The 26,036-nt window shown below is 42.1% G+C and overlaps 1 protein-coding gene across 1 annotated transcript in view; it reads right to left on the bottom strand.

Moving 5' to 3' along the window:
* RHOJ (ras homolog family member J) overlaps nt 1–25,082 on the bottom strand; it is a 63,601-nt gene extending 38,519 nt beyond the window's left edge. The window contains exon 1 of the mRNA XM_074869008.1: nt 23,996–25,082. Coding sequence (XP_074725109.1) covers nt 23,996–24,173 — 178 coding nt within the window. The 5' untranslated portion in view covers nt 24,174–25,082. The remainder of the gene's footprint in view (nt 1–23,995) is intronic.
* Between the last annotated feature and the right edge of the window lie 954 nt (nt 25,083–26,036).

The raw sequence follows: 26,036 nt of genomic DNA, 5'->3' as shown, positions 1-26,036 counted from the left end.
GTATTGGAAGCAGGAACTGGCTTTCAAGACTCTCTTCCTAGTCTGAACTTGACACTGACTGTAATTCACAACATATGCAACTAGAAGGGTAGTAACCGCTCAGTAATGAGGGTTAACTGTCACCCTTAAAAGTGAAATCAGTGTGCAAAGTTGGCATGTGTGTACACCCCCCGTGTACTCCGTTATGCTCTGGTTTCAGAGATCCTTCTTTAAGATAGTAATGATACTTTGCCCAGAAGGTTTAAGAGCAACCACTTTGAATACAAAAAAAATTCATGAGCCTTGTCAGATGGTTTAAACCAGTGTTCGATGTCAGCCAAACCAGAAGAAAATGTAGTTCAGTCCCATTAACAAATTACAGCAGCTTCACACTCATTAGGTACAAGCTTGGTATGGGCTGATGCCCCTTCTGTGGCTATAAAGAAATCACCTCTCAAGTAGCACATGGTTAATGTGATCCAACACCAAATGACAAAGTTCAGGGCACTGCTTTGAACTCTCAGCTCACCAGGGCAGAGGTTGCCCTTGCTCTGAATGTGAGCTCACGGGCTGCACGTAATGATGAATAAACATGATTGCAGCTAATCTTGCTGGCTGGGATACTCTCCTGGCTTCAGCCCAGGTACAAGAGAAGTTGCTCGTCTCATATATATGGCTGAAGAAAGTATGGGAAAGGAAAAAAAAAAAAAAAAAAAGTGCTTCAGGAAGAAGCTTTCAGAAGTACTAAGTCTGGAGAAAGTTAAGACTTATTTTCGCTTCAGAAAAGAGATGAATCTGGACTGTACACTGTACACAGATGTGTGAGTACTGCATCTGGAATATAATGAGGACTCCGTCTGCTGAGAGTAGCGAGGCTGAACTTTGCCTGACGTGAAAACCAACCAATGCCTCCTCTGTATACAACATACTTAGGAAAATGGCTCTGTTGTACCCAGCTTTCCATGTTTAATAAAAAAGACTGCATTGTCCTTTCCAGGCACGGCCTGAATGCAGATTCATAAATATGGTTAATATGGCTGTCTTGCTTCTACAAGTTTCTTCTTACAAGCCCTACTTACTAAAATGTTAAGTCCTTAATTGAAATTCCACCTCCAGTGGAACAGCCCTCCATCAGCTGTCCCCAAGAAAAGGGAGTGAGCAATGACAGCAAAAGCATTGTGATGAGCTTTTCTATGCTCTCCTGGTGTTTTCTGAAAATTTTCCATTATTTTGGCTAAGAGGTCAGTGCTGCTCTGGAAACTCAGTTGTGCTTTTGATTTTCTATTATCAAGCAAAACATAACATCATTTAAAACAACTACCACAACCAGAAACCAGTCCTTGGATAGCTTGGGAAGGGTCTGTTTTAATAATATTTTTTTTCAATGATTCTGTGACTCAAGCAGCAATGAGTTACCATATCCATCTGGCTGTATATATTTAGATATAAATTGTTCTTCACAGAGGAGAAGATTTGCACATAATTTTACAGGAAGGGTGGAAGCTGTCGTAGTTTACTTGTCCTTCTCTCTCTCTCCTCCCTGTCTTTAGATTTAATTATTATTTTTTGACTAATAACCTTTAAAAGAAAACAAATCCTTTTGGTGCTGCACTGAGAAAGCTCTCAGCTCACACAACACAGTTTTCTAAATGTGTAAGGTACTCTAGAACGATGTGGGGCTGGAAGATAACTTCAGTCATGTCCAGGAGAAGGGGTAGGGTAGAACAGGGTCTCGGGAAGCCTCCTGACTGCATCTTTACTTGCCAATTCAGGGCAAGCCATTGGAAACAGGAAAATGGCAGATGACAGGAAAAAGGCAGATGGCAGATATCTCCCAGATGTGTTGACAGGTAATTCAGGGTCTAATATTTTGCACACATATAACACCTCATGAAAGTATGAATGTCTGTTGTATTTCCTCCTAAATATGGCAAACAGAATCTGTCATAGGATCTACCATGGATCTGGTTATCCTTGTATTTTGTTAGTGTCCTTAGGGGACTCATTTGCACCAATAATTAGTATTCTAAAATTCCTGTTTTTTTAATAGGTACGTATTTACACACACACTCACATACACATATAGAAAGACTTTCAGACAGACTTCGCAGATTTACAGCACTCTCTTCTTGTTTTCACCAGCATCATTTTCACAATGCTTTCCCGTGCTCGCTGCTGTTACTGGCCTTAGTCACCAAGACACTTGCCATAAGCTGGCTTTGACCCCTTCTCTGACCGTGAGACTCCCTCACCGTCTGAAGAGAGCCACCTCCCCCATGGTTGACTTTGATGGAATTGCTTGCAGTTTCCACAGTTTGTGGCAGGCAGTGATATTTTATAGTTCTGAAATTGATTGAGAGGAGGAGGAGAGAGAAAGAAAACACAAAAGCAGAGGGGGAGGATGTAGGCAATACAGCAGACAATGTGGACTGTTTCCTAGCATCATAAGGACTGCATTGAATATCTGAGAAACACCAGAAGTTGTACAAAAGCAGAATATGTGTTTCAACATATAATTATACGGTTACAATGTAGTGATATGGGTAATTATCACAGTTTAAAAAAAAACCCTTTAAACCTCTCTGTCTTTTTTTAAATGTTTCTTTCTATTACAGCTATTTCATGGATCATAAAGTATTATCCACTACAGGATTTGGAAATTACTTGTTTTGTTTCGTTATGTTGTTTTCATTTTTTATTTTGCATCAACCTCTACAGGTTGTCGCTGTATATTTGTTGAGAACAATTCACTGGCAAATAATACAGCTGAAGACCAAAATAGCTCTACACCAAATCCTGATGCACGTACTGGCTGCAAATGCAACTGCAGTCCCAGGACAGGCAAATGCTGGCCTATGTGACTATGGTTGCCAGGATCTGACCCGGTGCACAGCAATTCTTTCAATGAGTGGCAATCTCTCATGTGATCCATGCGGACATTTTGTGAAGCAAAGTCCTAAATTTCAAGCCTTGTAACTTGCACATATGTTCCTGCCACCCACCAGGGACTAGTAAGATTCCAGTTTGAACAGGCACTCTTAATTTTGCTTGCCTTGTACCGGGAGATATATAAGTGTGCTTGTTTATGTGAGATTTGGGAGAACAAAGGCTAATTAAATCCCACCCTTCCAATAGGATATATATTTTTTCAACCCTGAAGAAAATTTTCTATGTCTGTGTGTTTTGGCTTTTAAACTCAATAACCTGCAGGCATCAACCACGTCAGCAAAGAAATGGAAAGCTCATTATTACACTATTAGAAGGTTTAAAACTTAAAACCAGAGGCTATAACAACAGTAAACGGGATATCAAAGACATGCCCTTCTCCTTGAGACTTTCACTGAATTCAGACTGGAGGGATGCTGTGAAGGTTGTTTTGCTGTGCCTGTGCACTCTCCAACCATCACAGAATGTTGAGGGTATAATGGCTTTTTTTGGATATTATTGTGGATTCTTATTTGACCAGATAAACAGAACAAAAACAGATAGTATGACTTCTGGAGGTAAAGACGTGCTGTTGGGCCAATGGAACGAGCATTGACTCCCTGCCCAGTATGGCTCTGAACAGTGTATTTGCAACAGCTGTGCCACGTGAATTTCACAGGGCAGTTTATTCAGTTTTACAGCTTGCCCACAGATTACAGTATACATTTTACTAAAACACTGTATTCTAAATTTTGGGCTGTCAGAGGTCATTTAGGCTATTCTGTATGTATGAACTCCTTAAAAAAAAGGTTCACTTCTGCCCTGAGCTTCCTATTCTCTGTTCCTCACTGCTCCATCTGGACTGTTACTTTGCTGCTCTGTACAATTTTTTCCACACAATCTCTAGCCTTGATGTTTGCAATACTGGAAGATTTTTCCTACGGGCTTTATTTTCTAAACCTTCTATTATTTTTGTGACCTTGTGGGTTACTTCCCATTTCAAGAACATTCTCTGGAAGACTCTTTTGATACACAGTGAAATAATTCCAACCTGGTCTAACTGGACATGTATTTCCACCCTGATGCCATTTAATAATTTAATTGGGGGTTTTCTAATCCTGCAGTGTCCTTCCCCATGCTCACGCAGGTGCTGTGTGCAGCCCCAGTTTGCAGCCATGTGAGCGTAGTGCTTTCTCAGAGGTGTGCAGGTTGCAGAGTCAGATGGGGAGTGCTGTTTCTGGACTAGTGAGGATGCTGCCACCAAAAGCAAAATGCCTCTGTCTGCCATCCAACGGTTTCTATATAAACAAGAGTTTTAAGGATTTATCTGTACATATATCCTCTGAAGGAAGTCTCCTGTATCCTGCACTGTTGGTTTCCTAAGAGGGAAAAAAATCTGCTTGGAGCAGATCCTTTGGGGGATTCGAAGTTCCCTCGAGGAATGGGGCCCTGAGCCAAAAGCGTCAGGTGCAGCTGATCCCAGTAAAGCTCAGGGCTTACAAGGGGCTGAGTTGGTTGAGGAGGCTGGAAGGATTTCTGGCTAAAAGCCGAGCCAAGGCAGGCTGGAGGTTTACAGCACTGTCCTATCTGCACTGATTTCTTTGATGTGTAATGGTTGCCTAGGTGTGCGAAGGGTGGCCGGGGGCTTCGGTGGTTAAACACAAACCACAGGTATAAGATCTGAATTGCAGAAGGGAAACATACTTTTCAGCTGTTGGGCCTAGATATACAGGAACCTCCAACATTTTACACGATTTTGGTGTGCTCCAGACAAGTATACTGATGCTACCCTTTAAAAGGCAAACCCTAGAAAGCATGGCTGGACGGTGTGGCTCACAACGCCCTGCCACATGGTCTTTGCTCATCACAAGTGAGAAACATGGTCGGTGCTTAGGATACTTCCAGAGTAAACATCAGCAACAGTCCATGCACCTTTGACTCTGAGACATGGCAGTGGTATTTAAAAATGTTTTGGTCCTAGTGAGAGAGGTTGTGAGTCAAGGCACTGTTTCCCAGGGTTTGTTTTTAACCCTGCAGATGTATTCTAGGAATTGGCATGTGGCCTCCTGAAGTTTCCAGTTTAGGTCTGATGGTGCCGGTGATGCTAACTGGTGTCTGAGCCTATGCAAAGGGTACAAAGCTGAATTGTTACAAATGAAACTTGCTGGTACCAAACAGCATAGGGATTTTGCATCATCTGTTAAATACCAGGAATCAATTTTCTTTTCAGTTTCACCTCACCACCAAAAGAAACTTACATATACCAACCTTCAGCCCACGGCAGTCTTGGGCAAATGCAGTATAATTTATGCAAAACCAAAGGAGAAGGATGATTATTTCCACTCCCTGTAGGCTGACAAACAAGAAGGTTTGTATTGCTTTAATGGGCCCTGATGAAACACAAGAGCAGCATCATTTCATCTGTGCCTGAGTGCTTCAGCACAGACACAACATTGAATTGATGGCAAAAGTGTGTGGCAGCAATTACTGCCATGAGAGTTTCTCTAGAAGGAAACACAAAAAATTCATTTAACTCCCTCATTCACCACTGTAAGTTAATTTGGACATGCTGTATTCCCAGCACATTTATAAATTTAAAAATAAGCACAGTCAGGGCTGTAGTTGAAGAGAGACTAGATGGTGCGACCGATCAAAATGTGCTCCAGAATATACTGAAGTATAGTTTACAAAAAGCTGCCTTTTAAATCTTATGCCTACAATCCATTTCTTTCTGGAACAAAATATGGTACTTGCAGCCTACAATATGAAGTGAGTCATAATATTGCCATTCTGCTCCCAGCACAACTGGAGCATACCTATGGTATGAAGTGGGAGAAATATTTGGCCAAGAAGAAAGCTCCAGAATTTTTTTATGTACTGTCAAGACATGCTTAATAAATGGAGAGTATTCTTTTCATATTGCGTAATTCAGACTTCCCTCATTCTGGGGTTGTTTCAGCAACGCACGCAAGCATGTGCTTATCTTGAATTAGTGTTTAAGCCCAGATGTCTGTTAACATACTTATGGGAAGGACTTTCCTAAGGGTTGGGCTTCCTGACATGCATGGAGGCAAACATATGCTTACACCTGCATGGGGGCTGGATGAAGTCTTGCAGGTAGATATGGAGGGTGAGTGTTAGTGGCAGGAAGCACATGAGCTTACAATGGTCTATGGTCCTTCATCCTCTATTTCTGCTGCTTCCCTCAGGACAGATTTCAGTGGTCTCCAACATCACTCGTGTGGGCACAGACTGTGAGAAACAGCCTGAAGAGGAGTAAACAAAAAGCCTGGCTGCCCAGCTGGAAAGTCTTTGGGGCATAGGATGAAATCCCCATCTCAGCCATGAACAGATGCCAAAACAAAGAGAGAAGCAATCACAATGTATATGGCCGGCTGGGAAGTGTTTTGGCAAAGGAAATGGGGCTTAAACCTTGAACTATTCCAGGTGAAAAATAAAAGCAGGAGCAACTTGTGTGCACATGGGATGGCAGGCAGGGCTGCTTGTGGGTAAAGCTTTGGTCCATGACACAGATGATTTGGCCTTGATTCCTGCCCTGCAGCTGTGTGACCCTCCCAATGACAGTGTTTCTCTCCAAATAAAATGTGAGTATTGACACAAACCTGTTTTTATATAAAACCCATGAGTTCTCATGTATCACTGTGCTTATACTAGAGACTGTTTATGGATTGAACTTAATGTTTACTTAATATACCCTACTCCTTGATATTAAATACTGTTACTATTAACTGCTGTGATGCCTGCTGCCCACAGGGCTTTAATGATCAAGATCATCTAAAATAACAGTGGTTCATTTTATTTTTAAGGATTCGATAGTGTGCAATGAATTGTTTAACATTAGGCAGTATGTGTTATTATGCTGTGCTCATATATGAAGTGTGTTTTTTGACCAAACAGCCCAGAAATCTCTCTTGCTCTTGGTAATGAGAGCTCACAGAATCAGAGAGCTGATGAACATTTGAACCCTCCAGAGTGTGAAATAATAATGGCCAGCTGGTGCCATTTCAGTGGGGAAAGCAGTGAGCAAATGGCAAAGATATGAGAATTAAATCTTGTTTATACCACACCACTGAGGACCACTAAGAAACTGGTTTGGATTGGTTTTAAGAGGATTTCAAAACAAAAGGATTTCTCAAAATCTCTGCCCTTTCAGAACACCAACATTCCTCTGTACATGCAGGATCTTCGAACTTTGAGTTTTGGAGCAGATTCTGGAAAACAGATGGATCGACCACTGCTGAGACCCTCTGGAGAAATTAAGATGAGAAGACGGTCAGGAAATGTATGCCTATATATCTCTTCAAACTCCTTTCCTTCAGTTAAAATGCTAAGTTGACACTGCTATGTTCATGAGGCAGCTTGGGGTGTCTGGGCAGACTCCCTGATGTATAACAAAGAGATTGATGAAGTCAGACTCTTTGCAGGGTATAACTGGTCAATGACAGATTGGTACCCAGAAAGGCAGTGCTAAAGTAATCTGGGGGCTGGTTATGGAAAAAAATACACATCTTCTTATAATCACAGGAAAACACTGGGGACAAGTTAGTATGATCCTATACATAATTTCAGAATCATAAGGTTACTATTCACTTTGTAATTCTTTCACAAGATAAACCAATACTTTCAAGAATAGTCTCAGGGCCATATCCTTTTGAGCAGTCCTTCAGCCTGTGTTGCTATGTATGTCTATGTTCACTCGCTTCAGAAAATCTCTTTCCTTCCCCGAGGGTATGTGGGTGATGGCAAACTGCAGAGATTTTTCTAGCAAATTTGCTTTCCTTCATAAACGTTTTTCTCTGGAGTTTTTCCCACCCTTGTTCCTTCAGACATATTGATCTCCACAGGCTTACTTCTTCCTAGTTTAAGATCTGTTTTCTTTTAAGCCAGCTACATGTCTGGGAAATATACACTCTGGTGTTCCAAGAGGGCAGAGGGAGGTATTTCTAGAAATAGCAAGATGACAAACAAATAGAGAGAAATTCTAGTCTTGGCTACCTTACTATAAACTCAGCCCATAGATCTTTTTTTCAGAACTGAGGTTTCCCATCTGTCAATGGGTGGATATAAACACCAGAGGAAGTTGAAGAGACATCTGGATTGTATCCATTGCACTCCCAGTGTCACTGATCATCACCCAGTTACCATATATTTTTGCTGAGCTAAGAGAATTTGTGGTCTTCCCTCCAATGCGTGACTGCAAAAATTGTGATATGTCTAACATCCTCTTCTACAGCTACTAAGAGCCTCTGATACCAAGACTCCCACTTAGCACTTGTGTTTCCATAGCCAAAGGTTTAATGAGCATCTAAATGAGCCAACTAATGGGGTGGGTGCTGAGGGATGGGCTTGCTGCCATCCCACAGAGTAGCCCCTGATGTCTGCAACAGGAAAGTTGGCCATGGAGGAACTGGAAACCTTCAGCAGCTCAGGAAGCTGAACGAGGGGTTTGAACATCTTGGGAATCAAAATGAGGGGAGGGGATTTTCTAAGGAACTCAACATACTTATTTTCAAATTGAATTTGAATGGCGTCCCCAGCTCTAAAAGGTGGCTTCAAAATCTCTGACTTGTTTTCTTAAGAGAGAGTGAAGATTTTCCATCCTCTCATATCTGGCCACAGCCTGAGGTGCCCAGATAAGAGAGAAGAGTCTTCCAGCCAGCTACATTTTTTCTACCCCAGGAACAACTCTATTGTACAGTGTGAATGCCAGGGTTCAGGATCCTTCTGGGCTTTGCACGCTTTTGAAATTGGTGTTTATCTTGCCTGATCTGCCCTGACTTTCTGGTTCCTGTTCTTTCCTATTGTTGCTGGTGAACTCTGGCCCCTAACAGGATTATGGTGGAGTTGCCTTTTATAGGAGGTATATGGGAGATTTTCCAATACTGGAGTGCCAGGAAAAAAACAGGGACAGCACTTTTTTGCTTTTCCACCCCATTCTACCCCTCTTGTCTCCTGCTCCCTTTGCTCTGGGCTGTCCTTCATTGGCAGATCTCCTCACGCTTGTGGTTGCTCTTTGCCCATATTTCATGTTGAGACATGGAGCAGCCAGGCCCCTGCCCCATGCTGAGATGGCCTATGTATTTGTCTGCGGATCAATGTCTTTTTCTTCTGTACATACTACTAAAAAAACATCGAGAGAAATAAAGTTCATTTACTAGCCCCTGTAATTAACAGTGGTTGCATCTGTGAAATGGTGAGTGGCATTAGGACTGTTGTCTTTGCTTACCAAAACACATCTGTGCAAATGATTTGGGGGAAAATTCCCTGAAGTGGAAACTATAAGCACTTCTCTAACTGCTTATATAAATTAATATAGCAAAGAAAGAAATTTGGGGAAAAAAAATCCCCACACATATGGCTTCTTTGTAATCTAGCAAGTCTTTCACAAAAATAAATCATGCAATTATTAATATATGAACATTTCCTTGCAACTCCTGCAAGTATATAAGGGGAAAATTGATATTTCCTTCTTAGAAAATAATCTGTTGTGTGTCATAACTATCTTCATTCTGATTTCCTAGGAGCTTAGCAGTTTTCACAGAAATGCATTAAGGAAATTATCTGCTTCTTTCACTTATTTTATTCATCTACTTGTTGGCCTTTCATTATATGCCATGCATTCCTTCACTTCAAGGGTTTCCTGACTTAGATTTGCTTGGCCCCAGCTCTGTGTCTTCCAAAACCAGATGAACCCAGCAGTTTGTGTGAGCATAGCTACCCTTCAAAAGGATGGCCTAAAAGTCTATTATTTCCTCCATTGTCAATATCAAAATGTATTCACCACGATTTCCTCATACTGAAAATCATCAGACTAAAAGCTATCTATTATGGCAATAGGCATAAATATTTACACCTAATAGAGACTATATCTAATTTAAGGTACCCACACTCACCACACTTACTGGGAAAGGAAACCAGTCTCTTTCAGGATACGCTTCCAGCTCTTCTAAGAAAGAAAATCCATTAGGCACTGTAGGTAGTGCCTTCTCATTACCTCTGATGTCTTTGTTTTTATTCTTGCTTGACAGCTCACAGCAGGAGCACGTTAAAAAGGGTTGCCCATATAGGAAATCTGAAATTCATTGGTCCTCAGACACCCCAAATGAACTTCCTCAGGTCAGATGTAATTCATACTAAGACAGGATTTTGAGCCCTCTGCTAAGAAGCTCCTGGGAAGGACAGACTGTTTTAGCTTCTGGCTGATGGATTGAATCCTTTCTATCAAATAGCAGTATCTTGGTTTGTTAATGTGACAGATCGTAGAAATACAGCTATATGGGGGAGAATCCTGAAAGTGATCCAACAGTAAATGATCTCAGAAGCTGGAATATGGGTTGAATTTCAACTTCAAACTAATTGCACACAGCCTAATTCCCCTAACCATGATGGTATCCTTCCTAACTAAATACAACATGAGCTCCCAATGAGGCCATTTACTGTATATTTCCTCCACAATCTACAAGCAGCATCACTAGAATGTGGCCACAGACATCTCCCTCCACGTTCACTAGGCATCACGGCTAAGTCCTTGTCTCAGTGTCACTGACTTTGGGGACCACTCACTGGAGCAAGATCATGTTGAGCAGAGGGAAGACGTTCTTTGAAAACCTTAGAGAGCACTTAGCCTAACTTCCTTCTTCTGGAAATCAAACTCTGTGGTCTTATTAATTAGAAATATGGATTTATTAGACAGTAATATGATGACAAAAGTCATCAAAGGAGAAGAAGAGGAAAAAGCCCCCCTGCAGGTAGCCTGTAGCAGAGAGATTAAAGACACAATGAGTGACACTCAGTTCAAAGACTTTTCTCCTAAGTGCTTACCTGGTGCTGCCATTAGGTTTGCCAAGGCTTGCAAGGATTGCCAACCTCTCCCTGCAACCGTTGCAGCTCTTCTTATTGAGAGATCCTAAAACCACACCTGAGCTCATGTTATTTGAGGCATTTTCCTTTGAAATTTTTGTCTTTGTTGCACAAACCTTTCTTTTAGAGGAAGTGGGAGTAAGTCTGCCTTTGCATAATAATGATTACAGTACAATAACTGTAAAATGGATAATAACAAGTAGAACAGGCCAGAGGGATGATAATTCAGCTTTGCGACAACTTCTGAGGTTTTACAATTTGTTTTCATTTTACAATGGAATGAAAACAAAACCTTCAGATATTTTGTTTTCAATTTAGGTCTTTCTTGCTGCAGTCAGAAATAACCAGAGGGCCCTGGACCTCAAGAATTTGTCCTTCCAAGTATTTAAAAAATGCTTCAACTTTCATGAATCAGCATTTTCTCCTGGTGGGATAGTTCATCAAAAATGCTCTGGCCAGAACTTTTGCTAACCCCAAAAGTTCAAAATCATGAATCATATCCCCCAAAACATAGTTGTTACGAATCACTTGTTTTATGGTTTATGGATTGTTTTTGGACTACCTTCTCTTAAACATACTTTTCCCCTCCATCCTCTAAGGATGTACATTTGTTTCCCACCCTCCTCCAATTCTTCTTTTTTCTTGGGCTTTTTTGTTTCTCATGCAGCTCCTTGGCTCTTTTGACCTTCCCTAGCTTACACACAAGAGGCAACACTGGGATAATGTTTTTATGGTAGGATGTGGCAGGGGGTTGCCAGGAAAAGGTGCCTGCTGGATGGTCTCTGCAATGGATAGTGGTCACTGCAGGGTGGTCCCACTACCATCCTGCAAAGCCCTGTCTGGCTGCTCATTGGTTTTCACTCATCTTGGATGGCATTTTCCATCGGGCAGAGCTGACATCTGTCAGAAGGCAAGAACATCTGCTCTCATGCCCTGGCCGGCTGCACCCCCTGCCAGCTCGGCAGGGCTTGAGGAAATCAGAAGAGACACACGGTAATAATTATCACTCAGTGTTTGTGGGGCAGCTGCTATGTGTGCAATGTCTGTGGTTTGGTTTTGGACACAGCTGGCTCAGAGATGGCTCTGCAGGACCCATATCTAGTTCTGACCAGCTCTGTGTCCCATGCTGTACCCAGGCATGTTTTGGAAAGACAAACTCTATTTCTTTTTCTCTAACATTTCAGGTGGGAAGTCCCTATTCTTTGAGAAAAAAAGCAATGTGGAAAATAAATACCAAGAAAAGGAAATGCAGCTATTAATTTTGGAAGATGGAAGGAACTGCAGAAAGAGGGTCAAGAGCTGGAAGGACTCAATGTGATGGAAGGTACACGGTGCTCTCTAGTCATTCTGTCTTTGTATGAATTCTCATGCACCTCACTGTGACATACTGTGAATGCACTCAGCCAGGGACAAGGTTCCCTTGTGTCCTCAGGAGTTTCCACCCTATTGGACACAGTCTCAAAATACTGTTTCCCTTGCAAAATTGCTGCAAGACTTGTTTTTTGTTTTGTTTTGTTTTTTTTTAATCTTTCACGTTCATGCATTTAAATAGAGGGCAGGGGAAGAGAAACCCAGTTGGGAGCACCATATGGAGACAACACAGTTATTCCTGTTCCACCATTCCTTGGCATAGATTTTCTCTGTCAAACATTAATTCAGACTGGGGACCTTATTCTGCATTCACACTCCCCGTTGCTTCTTCCTTCCTTGGAAGCCTCAGGAGGGACTTATGGTATTGCTACAAGCAGCTCTTTACAGGAAAAGAAATAAATTGGGCAATATGCTTCAAATAATGGAAGAATGAACTATTTCACCATTTTAGCAGTTCCCCAGGAGGGAGAGTAGAGGGAGAAAATGCACTTAACACTCTAAAATATTAAAATAACAAGAACCACAGCAACCTCACCCCTCTGGACTTGAACCAAACTGAATGGTTTAGGTAAATTCCCAGCAGATCTCCCAGCAGATCTCCAAGTGGCACACTCCATCAGAGAATATTACTATGCATGGCAAGGGAAATTCTCCATATTAATGATATAATGAACTGGCTCAGATAATTTGGAGTTCTTCTGTAAAGCTGGTTTCTGGCAGATTAGCTGAATATTTTTTGGAATATGAACTCCTCTTTTAATGTTGAGTTTGATGGTGTTTTCATGGATGGTATTTGTGGAAAATTACTCTCTTAAAGATGTATTTCATTACATTTTTTAATGAGAGATATTACTCCCTTGTATTCCTAAAACAGGCTTAAAATATTCCAGTGGTAATTACAAGGCAATGAGATGAAGGGAATTGTACTTGATTTTTGAGATTTACTGGTTACATATACAGAACAAAGCAAAGCAGCACTGTGAAAGTAAAAGGTCTTTCCAAGAGCTTAAATAAGAGCATACAAATGCCCTCCTAGATTTTGTTCATGCTTTTGCTGAAAATTTTAATGGCAAGTTTTCAGAGAGTAAAAATGGGATTAAACTAGAAAGAAATTGCAAGCAATTCTATAGTATCTTTTGTGTTTTGATGAAAGTGTCTATATGTAGTTATAACTAACCAAAAATGAAGACTTGAGACCTCTCTAGAGGTATTTTGTAATCTATATGTAGATAGACCATGAGCCCTTGGTGAAGTTTGTGTGCCCATATGGGGCCATTTGGGGAGTGGGATCATACAACCCAACCTGTCAATAGTAGCACTCTTGTCCAAGCTTGAATGGACAACATGAATTCCTTGGTATTACTTTCACAAGCCATTGCTTAATATATAAAATAAAATAAGAGGGTCTCAGGAGACATTTTCAGTATGAATTCGTTCCAGAGCTGAGACTTCCTGGTGGAAATACTTCACCTTTTAAATGAAACATCAGGTCTCTGCATTTCTGTTGCTCATGGACAGGGTGTCAAGAAACTGGGCCCCCCAAATTAGAAAAAGACATTGACTCTATGCTTAGTTATTGGAGGAAAACACACTGAGATAAGCTAACCAGTTCTGAAATGGAGCTGGTGAGATTGCTCAGAAACTGAGAGTGTCCGAGATGGGGAGGGTCTGGCCTTTGAGGACAGAGCTACTCACAGCAGCTGGATGGCTGCCCGCTCTGGAGCTGGAGCATGAGACAGTTTGTGAACTTAAAACACATTTTCCAACCTTATGGGATTTTCCTTATGGTCTGTTCTCAGCAAAGCAGCATTATTATTGTAAATAGATGCTCTTTTTGTCCCATCTCCCAGGGGATAAAAATTAATGTTATGTTTGAACATGTATGTTTTCCCACTCATTGCTGAAGCTGTTTTTTTCCTTAAAGTCTGCAGAAAGCCGAGCATTAGCAGATACTGTTAATATCATTACTTCAAAGTTATAGCTGGATGTCTGTGCCAGAGAGTCTTTAATAAGAGATGTGGCCTCCGTCCCCTCAGAATTGCAGGGGTTGGAAAGCAGTTTTAGTGAGTCATCTCAGGCATCCTCCTGCACTGTGGCAGGACCTTTCTGTCCAGCCCCTCTGCACAGTCCTCTTTAACTCTTTCAGATGCCTAAGTGGTGGCTCCTGTGCTCATCACTGGGACTGCTATTTCCATGATACACTTGCATACCATCCTGAACCAGGAGTGAGGATCCTGGTAGAGCGCTGTGCTGCTCTTCCTCTCCTGCTCCCAAGCCATCACCTTCCTGACTGTGCCTCCTGTGCCACTGTGCTTGGGAATATTTTTACAGCTGTCCACCTCCCCGCTTTGGGAGTTTTTTTTTTCTTTTTTTCCCAGTGCTGCTCCTGTCAGTGAATGGTTTTTCCAGTCTTCCCTTCCCCTGAGGCTCATTGGCACGTTTCATATTTATGGATTCATTACTGTGCCAGTTCCTGAGGCAGAAAGGCAGCCCTTGGGGCAACCCCACTGCTGGATTTGCTGGTGCACTGGACCCACGGGAAGTCTGGGGAATAGTGCTAGCTGAAATACCAAGCTGTTGTGATCTTTCATGCCTTCCCTTTCCCTGGGATCCCAAATACACCACTTTGGCTATGGGGACTAGCTGGGGACACCACTTCCCAGCAAATGTCACAGGGTGCAGATGGCACTGTGTCCCCCAGGACCCTTCCTAGCCATCTTGCCTACCCTCATATGATGACTTTCCATGCCCACAGTAATATCTGCTTAGGAAGGGGATTTTGCTCTTGGTCATAAATCTATGAATATGTATGCTACAAAACAAACACTAAGGAAATACTCACACATCATGCATAATGAGATCTGCATCCATTTCAGCCAAAGGTGGTAGCAACCACAATGTTGGCTTGTATCATTGGGTCCTCCCTCATGTTATGCTGTGTCCTCACTGCTGAGACATGATGGATGGTTCTTGGGATTGCAGTGAGGTGTCATGATTCATTCTCATATCTGGGAGAGCTTTCCTGTCCACCTGGGTACATGGGAAAGCCATTGGCTGAGGCATGGTGCCTGAGCATTTTAGCACATGTAAAAGTTGCACGTAAGGTCTAGTCCCTGCATTCAGCCAAAACTGCTGATAGCATGGCTTGTCTTGGGTGAGAGATTTCTGAATTTGAAAGTGAATAATGCTTGGCAAAAAATAGGGTAAATTCACATATATTTTTTTTCCTTTTCAATTATTAGACATTATTTTAAACCCCATTTTCCCTGATCTTATTTGGGCAAAAAAGAGAGATAAATACCAGTTCATAAATTCAGTCTAGAATTCATTCATTCAGTGCCTCTTGGGATAAAATTTGGGGTGACAATTCATAAAGCTTTCATTCTTCAATAACTTACTCCCTGACTTAGCTGGAAGACCCATAGATCGGGATACAAGAACAATATATCTGACAGGAGATCTGTGAGTGATCATTCTTAAAAGCAGAGTAGAAATATAACTTGGATGTTTTTCATTGCAAAGATAAATAATAATTTGACAGGAGATGTCATTACTGTTTAATGACTTTGTCTGAACAGAACAATTGAAGGAAATATGTTTGCTCTTCCTCATCCCTTACCATTTCCATGATGTCATTAGGTCTGGCCATGACAACTGGAAATTTAGAACATAGGAAAGGGACTGACTGCAGGGCAAAATACACACAGCAATGCATGGTGACAGCCACGTGTATCACCAGTGCAGACATCAAGTTTTATTAAGAGAACAGCAAATGAGAAGGAAGTTTTAATGGAGGCATTCTGCATTGACTTAATCAGTGACTAAGCCATCGTAACAGTGACTTAGTGAAAACACTACCATGTCCAGCAGAAATGAAGAAGTTTGTACATGTCTAGGAATTTTGGTTGCTTAGACTTCGTTAGGTTTTTAGTTTTGTTTCCTAGATGTGGAACACCTGCTCTTGAAAAGCATCTGCCTGGCTGTCAACGTGTACTTGATCTGGCATCACCTGTAAGTGGTTTTGCCCCTGGGGTGGGTGGCTGACCACATGTACTGAGTCAATTATTGATTTTAAGATAGTGAATGTGATTTTTAGTTCAAGCTGTAGAGATTGTCCTGCAAGAGCCAGAGGCCAGTTTCACTTTTGGTTTCCTCAGCTGATGTCACCTCCTGCAATATTACGCTGATTAAAAGGGGAGGGAAAGACCAAGACTGACTGTCTTGGAGTAGTGGAGAAGAAAAGGGTAATTTTCTCATCAATTGCACTGTTAACCCTTTTTGTGCTCCAGACAAATCCCTCCACGTCTCTTTGCAGCAGTCCAGTGCTGCATAAGCAAAATTTCAAAACCTGTTTACCCATCTTTATATCAGAAGAATCATTCCAAAACATTCCTTTCTACAGCACTGAGTACAAGAGTGCTGGACTGGGCCAAACTCACAGCCCAGGGAGTCAAGTCTTCTCTGATGTAGCAGTGAGCAGATTTAAGGTAATTTGACATTCATCAGACCACATTTAGGTCTTATCCTGGCCTCTAAGAGAAGGTGGTGTCAGCTCACATTTTATTATCTCTTTTTCATTAGCTTATGATAGTACTTAATCTCCCTGATATCTGGTCCAACCTCCCTTTCTGCAAACTTTGTTAAAATTTTGTTCTCAGTAATTTCTGTCCAGTGAGAAGTTCCTTGGGTTAATCGCATACCATGCAAAGAAATATTTCTTTTTAAGCCATTTGACTTTCCCATCTCTCCAACTCATTCCCTCAGGACTGTGGTTGACCTTAAAAAAACTCCATCATTCTGCATCTGAACCACGAATACAAATTAAAATGGTCTAACTCCTTGCTTAGTATTCTTCGTGTTTCTTATTGCCCTTCAAACACCACATAGCTAATACAAAATAGTAGACAGAGGGCCTTAGGTGGAATTTAGGGTGGATAAATCTGGATAAAGTAACATGGCTGCTTCATCTACTCCTCTAATTCCTGGCACTATCCTTCCTGATGTGCACTGTAGTTTGCTTATTCTCTACATCTAGTTTTTAGACTGTAAATGTTATTCATGGTGCAGTGTTGTCCCCTGCTGTGCTTGACGCACAAGGACATCCATTGACTGCTGATAGTGGATGAAAAAAATCAGTTCTCTGCATTGGGCTACAGCAGCTTTTGGGCTGTCAGCTGAGTCCTGGGTGATCAGCAAGATGCTGGTGGGCATGGGAGGGACTGGTGCAGAGCTCTTTCGTGCCTCTTTGTAGCATAAAGCTTTTGTCAGTGTAAAATCAAACCAGGAATGACAACAGTACAAAGAGAAGCTGTATAACAGAGCCAGAGGCAAAGGTAGGAAGCAGCTCAGGTACTGCAGACTCCTCCCTGGCCACAGCTGCATTTCAGTAGTGCCAGGGGACAATGGGGACTTTGTCACCACAGCGCTCAGAGCACTGCTGCAGAAACAATCTGCGCTGAGTAAATAGGATCACAAAGCAGCACACACCTCTCTCTCCATGGGCTTCAAGTGGCTTGTGCACTCGCAGGACAATACAGGGATGTGTGTGAGGAAGAGAGATATGAACGATAGTTATCTCAAGTCTTCACATACTGTAAAACACCTTCAGAAGGAAAAGGTCTTAAGACTCTTGGGGGTGTATATGGTGCCTGTTTCATCTGAGTGTGGAATAACCATGGTGATTCAGGCAGAAAGCACCTTTTTGGTATAAAGACTGTCTAGGCTTCCTGGAAGTGAAAAAGCCTGAGGATCACTAGATCTCCTCTGGCTTATGTGACACAGGACACAGAATTAAACCTTCTGTGAGGAGACTAAGAATTAGTGGTCCTGTAAAATTTATCCTCAAAAAAGCCAGCCATGAAAACCTTTGAATTGCACTGGTGATTTTCTGTTGTGTCGTACCTTGAATGTTTTATTGAGATCCCTGGTTTATTCTGGATGATTGGCAGAGAAGTCCTTTTATCTCCTAAGAGTCAAAATGAATATATCTATTCTGTGACTGCTACTCTAAAGACCCAGATCTTAAAAGAGTCAATGCTTCCTTGTCTCAAGGATAAAGTTCAAATCTGCACAATCAAAATTGGATGAACATTAAAAGGAAAAGAACCCACTGCAAACATCCATGCAAATAAACATCACAGCTCTCTTTCAGTGCTATTTATAGCTCTTTCAGTTTAATGACCCCAAACACTGCATGAAGGGTTTCTCTAATGTGCTACCAAGGCTGTTTATAGGAGACAACTGTCTCAAGAATGTGGTAGTGTGAAGACTCCCACGGCAGCACCCATGCACAAATTGCAAATCTCTTTGGGTAGTCTCTTCCTCTCTAATAAAGTTTCAACAGGGGAAAAAAGTGATGGTATGGGGTTTAAGTCATAGCTTACGCACCATGGCAAGCAGAGATGCCAGTGTGCATTAGCAATCAATTAAAAATAGCTAGCACATCAGAAGTGTGGACAGATGTGCTCTTGTTCTGTAGTTGGAGAGATTTGGGATGTTACGGCTCCCATCTGGTTTCTGCCATGTCTTGGCTGGTGGTTCCTCCCTTATGGGGAGAAGCTGCAAAGCAAAGCTCCTCTGTTCATGGTCTGTTGACAGTGGTCTCAGTCTCCCTTAGGCGCTCCTGCCTGCCCCAGGACTGAGAATGGCCAACCATGGGCAGCCCCACGATCAGTGACAACCCACTTCCAACCACTCTCTTTTGTGGGAGGACACAAGGAACAAGAATTTGAGTGTGCTGTGACATACGGGCAGGATAGAATAGATTTACAGATTTGTACAGGTACAAGCTGACTGTTCTGGGCAGAGAAGTAATATTGCTCCTGTGCTAATAAAAATGCCAGAGCAGAAGACTCTGCCTTCCTGCGTGGCTTGCCTGGCCAGCAAGGTTGGGATCTGCAAGACTGGTGAACGCTTCAGACCACTTCAGTGCAAAGTCAGACAGATTAGATTGAATCATCACTAAAGAACAAAAAACTGTGTCTCCTAACAGTAATTAATGGCTGTCTTCTATATTGCTTTTAATTTACAGAGTTTCAGTCATGGCTGAACTATTCTGTATGCTATTCATTAGCTGATCACATGCCACTGCTAATTTTTTTCAAATGGATTCACTATTTATAAATGTTCACCAGTTTGTGCCGACACATGAGGGGAGGGACTGACATATTTACGCCATCTACTTTATGTCTTTAGTGCAGATGCTTTGCAGTTCTTCTTTGGCGGGATTGACCTCTCTTGTTTACCAAAGATGCAACTTTGTCTCCTAAAGTTATTTGTATGATATTCATCTATGTACTATGCCTGAATTAGGCAGTTTAAGAGTCATCACCCCCTTCTCCTCAGACTTCAACCATCTAATGAGTCCATTCACCATGTCTGCACAGTGGGCCAAGTTAGGTGCATGGCATTGGCACTGCTCCTCAATCACTGTTTTTTTACATTTAAAAAAGGAAGTTTTAGAGTAGAATAGAATAGAATAGAATAGAATAGAATAGAATAGAATAGAATAGAATAGAATAGAATAGAATAGAATAGAATAGAATAGTTCCAGTTGAAACGGATCTATGGTGATCATCTAGTCCAACTGCCTGACCGCTTCAGGGCTGACAAAAAGTTAAAGCATATTATTAAGGTCATTGTCCAAATACCTCTTAAACACTGACAGGCTTGGGGCATTGACCACCTCTCTAGGAAGCCTGGATATAAATTTTGCTGTGAATAAATTTAATGTTTAAATTTCTGGATTTTTAGGGTTAACAAATATCAAACAGGATGCTCAGTGGCTGCCTAAGTAACAAATAACACACAGCTCCCTTCTGTATTTCATAGATCAAGCCAGTTAATTTTGGTACTATTAAACCAGCTCTGCTAGTAGTTGAATTGAATTTTTTTGTCGGTACAACCTCAGCCCTAAGTAAACATTTATAACCTCATGTAGCTACACACAATACAAGTCATCCAGGCTGAGAGACCTTTGCTCACGGAAAATCAGCATTTGATGTTCCAAAGACGGAATGGAACTAGCATGTTAAAGCATATACTCACTATCCAAACAGTCCCTATTGTTACAGTTATTGCCAGTAATATCCTGTTTGTCACTGGGATAGCACTTTGGTTCGCCTGCCCTAGAAACAGCCATTTACCTTGTGGCTAAACCCTTTCAGTGTGGGACTTGGAAATTCACCAAAGGTAAGGAAACCTACTCAGGGCTCTGGCCTCCAGCAAAACCTCTTCAAAATGCCTTGAGAAATAACTAGACTCATAAACCTCCACACATCCAACAAAATAAACCATTTTTGTATCCAAGTAACAAATTTGCCTTCCCCATCTGTCTGGCATTGCCTCTGACCCTACTCTACATCCATCACATCCCAACCCTGGCAACAGGCCCTGAACAAATTCATTTTTGTGGACTGTGGGTGAAATCTGTGGCACAATATTACTAGTGTAGAGCTAATAACTGGTCTGGACTTTCATACAGTGCAGCTGCATACAGGTTGAAACACCAACAGCCTTTCGTTCCAGGCATCACTCTATCTAAGTTGTAAATGCTGTGTGAGTTATCTTCAGGAAGCCTGTTCCTTCCCTGAGTGATATCCATCTACTGCCTTTGATTTTCTTAGAGGCAGGATGGGCCCAAATTTTACAAAGTGGTTTCAAGCCCTTTCATGTGAAAGACACTGAAAAAGTACTATACAGATCTAATACTGTTGGAGCTCAGACCTTCAAAACGCTGGTTGTTTCCTCTCGACCACCCTTGTCCATATGTTCACCTGCTTCACCTGTGCCATGAAAGTCTGCCCAGGGAAGGAAATAAAAAGACACAACACAGCAGGGCAAGTAAATGTAGCTGGTGCTTGGGGCCATGAATGGTTAATGCCTTTGCCATGGCAATGGTGCATCTGGAGCTTTTCCCAATGCTGGGCTGGATAGCATCACTGTCTCTCCCAAGTTGCTGGAGTCACGGCAGTGAGAAACTGCTCTGAGATCACCACTGGAATCCTCAAGTTTTAATGCTTTCCCCCCTCCCTACTTTTTCTATTAGAAAGAAGAAAATTGGTAAATGCCCTGGGACTCACAACCAGGTTGTGACCCGGTGAGGAAAGAGGAAGCACTTGCTAACACAACACCACTGCTGGTAATAACGCCTGGGTGAAAAACCTTCGATGGAAAGTGCAGTTTTGCAAAAAACTGCAGCACTTAATTGCTTTTGAGCATTTCCAGCACAGAAGAACTGAATCAAATGGTTTCAGCTTGTTTGGGAAAGTTGAAACAGTTGGTTTTGGCAGGGGCAAGGGCAGGGACAGACAAACCAGTTCCCTGGGGTAAATTCAGATGTGATTTTCCACAGCCTCAAGCACCCTGCAGGATCTGCCCATGTGTGAAGGTTCCCTGTGTGCTGTGGTGCCTGTGGTATCACCATGCCCATGGTACCACTGTGCCACCTCTCATCTTGACCATGGGCTGCCATGCAGATAGATGTGGAAGGGGCTCATGCAACAGAATATTCTGAAGGCTGTAAGCTCAGGGGTAAGGTTGTCCCAAGTGAGATCTTTTCTCTCTCAATACTCACAGTATTTTAAATAGGTTATGTTATACTTTATGCCATGTAATATTTTTATGTTTTATCAGTGGGATTTTTTCCAGCACTCTGCCCTAGAAGTCATTTCCACTGCTCAGTTCTGTGTGCAGTTTTGTAGAGAAATGGGTTTAATAAATGATGGGATTTCTCAAAAAACTGAAATTCCATTTTTGATCAATGCTAGTTTTGACCACTGCCACTGGACAGGGTTTGTCTCAGAATAGCATGTCAATATACAGAGATACTTTTTCTCCTTATCTTTCTCATTGAAAACATTCTTAATTTATATTTATGCGCTATAATAGCTAAGAAGGCAAATAAGAATATCTGGAAATATTTTAGAGGTCTCAATCTTCAAACCCTGAAAATGTAGCTTGATTTAAATGTGCATGCATACTGCTTTTACCTGGCACCCTGAGGAAATAAGGATTACGCAGTGACACTTCATCTTCTCATCCTTCTCTCAGCCCTTCTCTCCCTCAGGAACTTTTGAGCCCACTGGCAATTCCTACCACTTCTGACAGAGACAAAACGAAATCAAAGCAAGCCCCTGCGAGTCACCTGCAGCTGGGTAGGGAAGAGAAATTCAGCATGGTGCCCTCACCAAGTGCCAGCCTGCCTGGCTGGCATCAGCGCCTGTGTGTGTGCACACATGTGTGCCCTCATGCTCACGCCAAACCCACCCAGCCCTCAGAACAATGCATACATGGTCTGGTACTGGCTATCATATGGGTTTTGTGATACGCAGAGGTATTTGCAGGGCATAGGAAGGAGTGAAGGGCAGTGGGTGCTGGGACTGGTGTATTGCTGGGGAGTGAGGCTGTAAGGGACAAGCAGATCTCAGCTTGTCATGGGAAAGTGGGTGCTGTTGCAATATAAGGCATAAATTCACACAGCCAGTCTTCCTTAGGGTTTTTGGCTCATGGAACTACATATTTACAGCATGCAATATTCTTTCTTATATCCTGTCTGGGTAAAGGTTTTTTTCTAAAATGGTCGTTTAACCTATCTGGTGGGAAGGGTAGAGGAAAGAGAGCATTGCGTGCATTAGAAGTGACGCTGCCCACTCTTGTGGAGGAAAAGGTCTTCACATTTCCATGGATCAGATTCTGCAATTACACAGCTTGCTTGTTTGGCCAGTTCATCTGCTAAACCTGACACGAAGCCAGAATGAAAACAGAGATTTTCCCATTACAGAATACCAAATCTATGATAAGCCACGCCACGAAAATTCAGTTTTTAAGGAGGTGGGGAGAAAATGAGGGAAACTCCAACTGCTGCTGCTGCAAGATAAGCAATGAATTTTGCAGTGCTTATAAATCTGTTTTTCAGGGATCTCATAAACAACAACAACCATTAGCCAAAGGAGCAGTGAGAGAAGAAAAACATGAGAATTTGGGATAGGAAAATTTAAGCAGAAGTTTGAGCAACAGTTTTAGCCTGTCACACCATCTGCGTGGTAACTTTAGACACAGCTGGGTAAAATAAGTAATTGCTATAGAAAGAGGCCTGTGAATATTGTACTTAATCTCTGGGTCTGTTTTGCACAGCGATGCAGTGAACATCATTGATGGTCTTGATTATATTTATATTTTTTCTTATACTACAAATTCCCTCACTATAAAGTACTCAAACCAATCACCACTTCTGCTTTTCCTACCATCAAGTTATAGTATTAAAATGTATTTATATATTGTCTCTGAAACAAATGTCTCTGAAAGGAGACTTATATTCTGACAACACTGAAAGAGACTGCTGGTTTTCTCAAAGATTACTCCTTAAATAGGACATAAATATTGTAATTTATGCATCATTTGCCATGAGGCATGAGATCACCAATAGCATGTATTTTTATGTATATATATGTATAGTCTTCATCATAACTGCAGCTTGCAAAGTTCAGAACTTCAAAATTTCAAAATCAAATCAAGAATACAAATGTTGTAGGCTGATTTATATTTGTTGTCCCAAAAATCCAGTGGATTTGATTGCATCCCTAATGCTGCTTATTTGCCAAAGCCAAAATAAAAATTGGAAGAAAACAAATAAGTTATCTGAATAAATCCTGCATTGCCCCAATTGTATGAGCTGCCATCTAAACTGCCTGGCTACCATTCAGGCCTGAATCACATTTTCGGACAAGAAGTAACCCATGCATCCCCTTTGAACCGTCCTCTCCTCTCCTTGATCTTCCTTTACCTCCCACCTGGCCCTCCTGCAGCTCTCAATTAAATTTCTTTTAAAGCACTTTCTTACCTGCATAGTGGTCAAACACAGTGGGGACATACTCCTCTGGAAAGGCATCATTGGCATAACTCATCAGCAAACAGGTTTTCCCAACTGCACCATCCCCAACCACCACGCATTTTAACATCTTCTTCGTGTTATTGCTGCTCCCGTCAGTGCAGTTGTCATCTTCTTCCTTGCAGTTCATTCTTGCTGCTTCTGCCACTGCTCTTGCTGCTCCCAGGACTTCCAAGTGCACATGAAGAAAAAATGAAGTGCGATTGTATTGACTTTTCCTGAGTTTGGAGGGGGGGGGGGGGGGGGGCAGCAAATCTCAAACTCAGGAAATCATGCTAATGTTTCCAGGCTGTCACAGCCGCTTCTAACAATTACCAGATCAGTCAAGAGAATCATCGAGTTGAATAAATTAAATATACAGAGAGGAATATCATAAAAAAGCGATCTGTCCTTTCTCGTTCGTCTGAGTCAGGAAATCCTCATCCTGCCCCAGAGTTCTCAGTATTTATTGCGACTTAAAAAATATCAGCAGCCTGCGGCTTTGATTCGTGTCTCTCTTCTTCCAGCTCGGCCACAGGAATCAGGGATTCCTGTTAAATCCACTCCATTTTCCATTTCATTTCTAACATGGAGGAGAGCCTGGAGGTTTTTAATGGAGTTTTTCCTTTCTTTCTCCAGCTTGCTGTGTGTCAGGAAATCATGGGTTTCCTGCTGAATTCCATATTAGGATCAGTGGGCTTGTGAAGGGCTGCAAACAATGGGAGCTCTGTGTGTATTTGTACTTTGGAGGAACTCTGCCAGGACATGGAGAAAGAAAAACACTAGAGGTCTCTCTGCAGAATGAAGTTTTTAGGCTTCCTGCTCCATCCCGTGCTTGAGCTGCTCTCCGGGCTGCCAACACCGACACCGGCAAGGAGGATTTCGGAGAGTCTGTGAGAGACGCGGGTGTTGGATCTACATGGCCAGGCAGAGTACGGGGAGGCTGTGAGCTGTGCCGGTGTCTCAGGGTTTTCTGTTGTTCCCAGGCGCGATCTCCTCTGATCTCGGGATAGGTATTTTCTTCCATTTCGGAGGGGAAGGGGGAAGGTGGAAAGGCAGGAGCTGTAGTGGGTAGGTAGAGTTTCATGTCAATTTTCTGTGTCTATAGCTCTTCAAACAACTTTATTAGAAAGAAAGAATAAATAATTGATTTTTCAATTCAGACACTCATAAAGTTTCTCTTGAATTTCCCCTCATCCCCCCAAGAAAAGAAAATTAGGGATTTTTCCCCTCCTAGTGTGAATATGTAAACACAGACACAGAGAAAAAGTGGAATTAAGAGTTAGGGGAATTAAAAAATTTAAAAAAAATAAAACCACTGCATAGCAGTCTGGAGAAAACCATCTTTGAACTGAATGATTCCTGCCCCCTCATCTGTTTTGTTCTGGTGTTTCATATGCCTCCTAAGTTTTCTGTTCATTTAAATATATAACAGTCTATATGCACATGAAGGGCTAAACTCCCTGCTCCTTCCACAGGAAAGATTTTGCAATTTCCAGCAGAAATGAGCCAGATGTTAACATAAACCCCAGTACAGCAGCCCAGCACATCCTGCTGGCCGTATTTCCCTTCCACGAGACTCGAAGGCTTTGAAAGGGGAAAACAACCCCACGCTAGGACTCCACAGGGAAGCACATCAGTGCTAAACACTTCCCCTGCCTTGCTCACGCCTGGTTAGAAAGAAATGCCCAAAAGCACACACAGGCTTGGAGCGATGCACACCTGGAAGCATAAAGACCAACAAAACTCCATCTCCAAACTGCATGAGTAAAGACAAACACAACCTTAAAAATGAACCTCCTTAGTCCCGGATTGCATGTCCTTCAATTTTTTTATTGAAGGGGTGCAGCAGGCCCACCTGCCTTCTCCCCTGGACAGGCTAAGCCCCATGTCTGTCAGAACTCTTCAGTGATCTAACTGTATGCTGAACCAGTTCTCAACACCTTCCCCAAGAGGTGGTAGGTGGAGAAAACATGTCAACAAGGTTGAACAAGGTTTGTCTGTTTACCTGGAG

Source organism: Strix uralensis, chromosome 4, assembly GCF_047716275.1.
Source record: "Strix uralensis isolate ZFMK-TIS-50842 chromosome 4, bStrUra1, whole genome shotgun sequence".
Classification (NCBI taxonomy): Eukaryota; Metazoa; Chordata; class Aves; order Strigiformes; family Strigidae; genus Strix; species Strix uralensis.
Note: the sequence above shows the minus strand (reverse complement) of the source record. Positions and strands in the feature narration are given on the sequence as shown.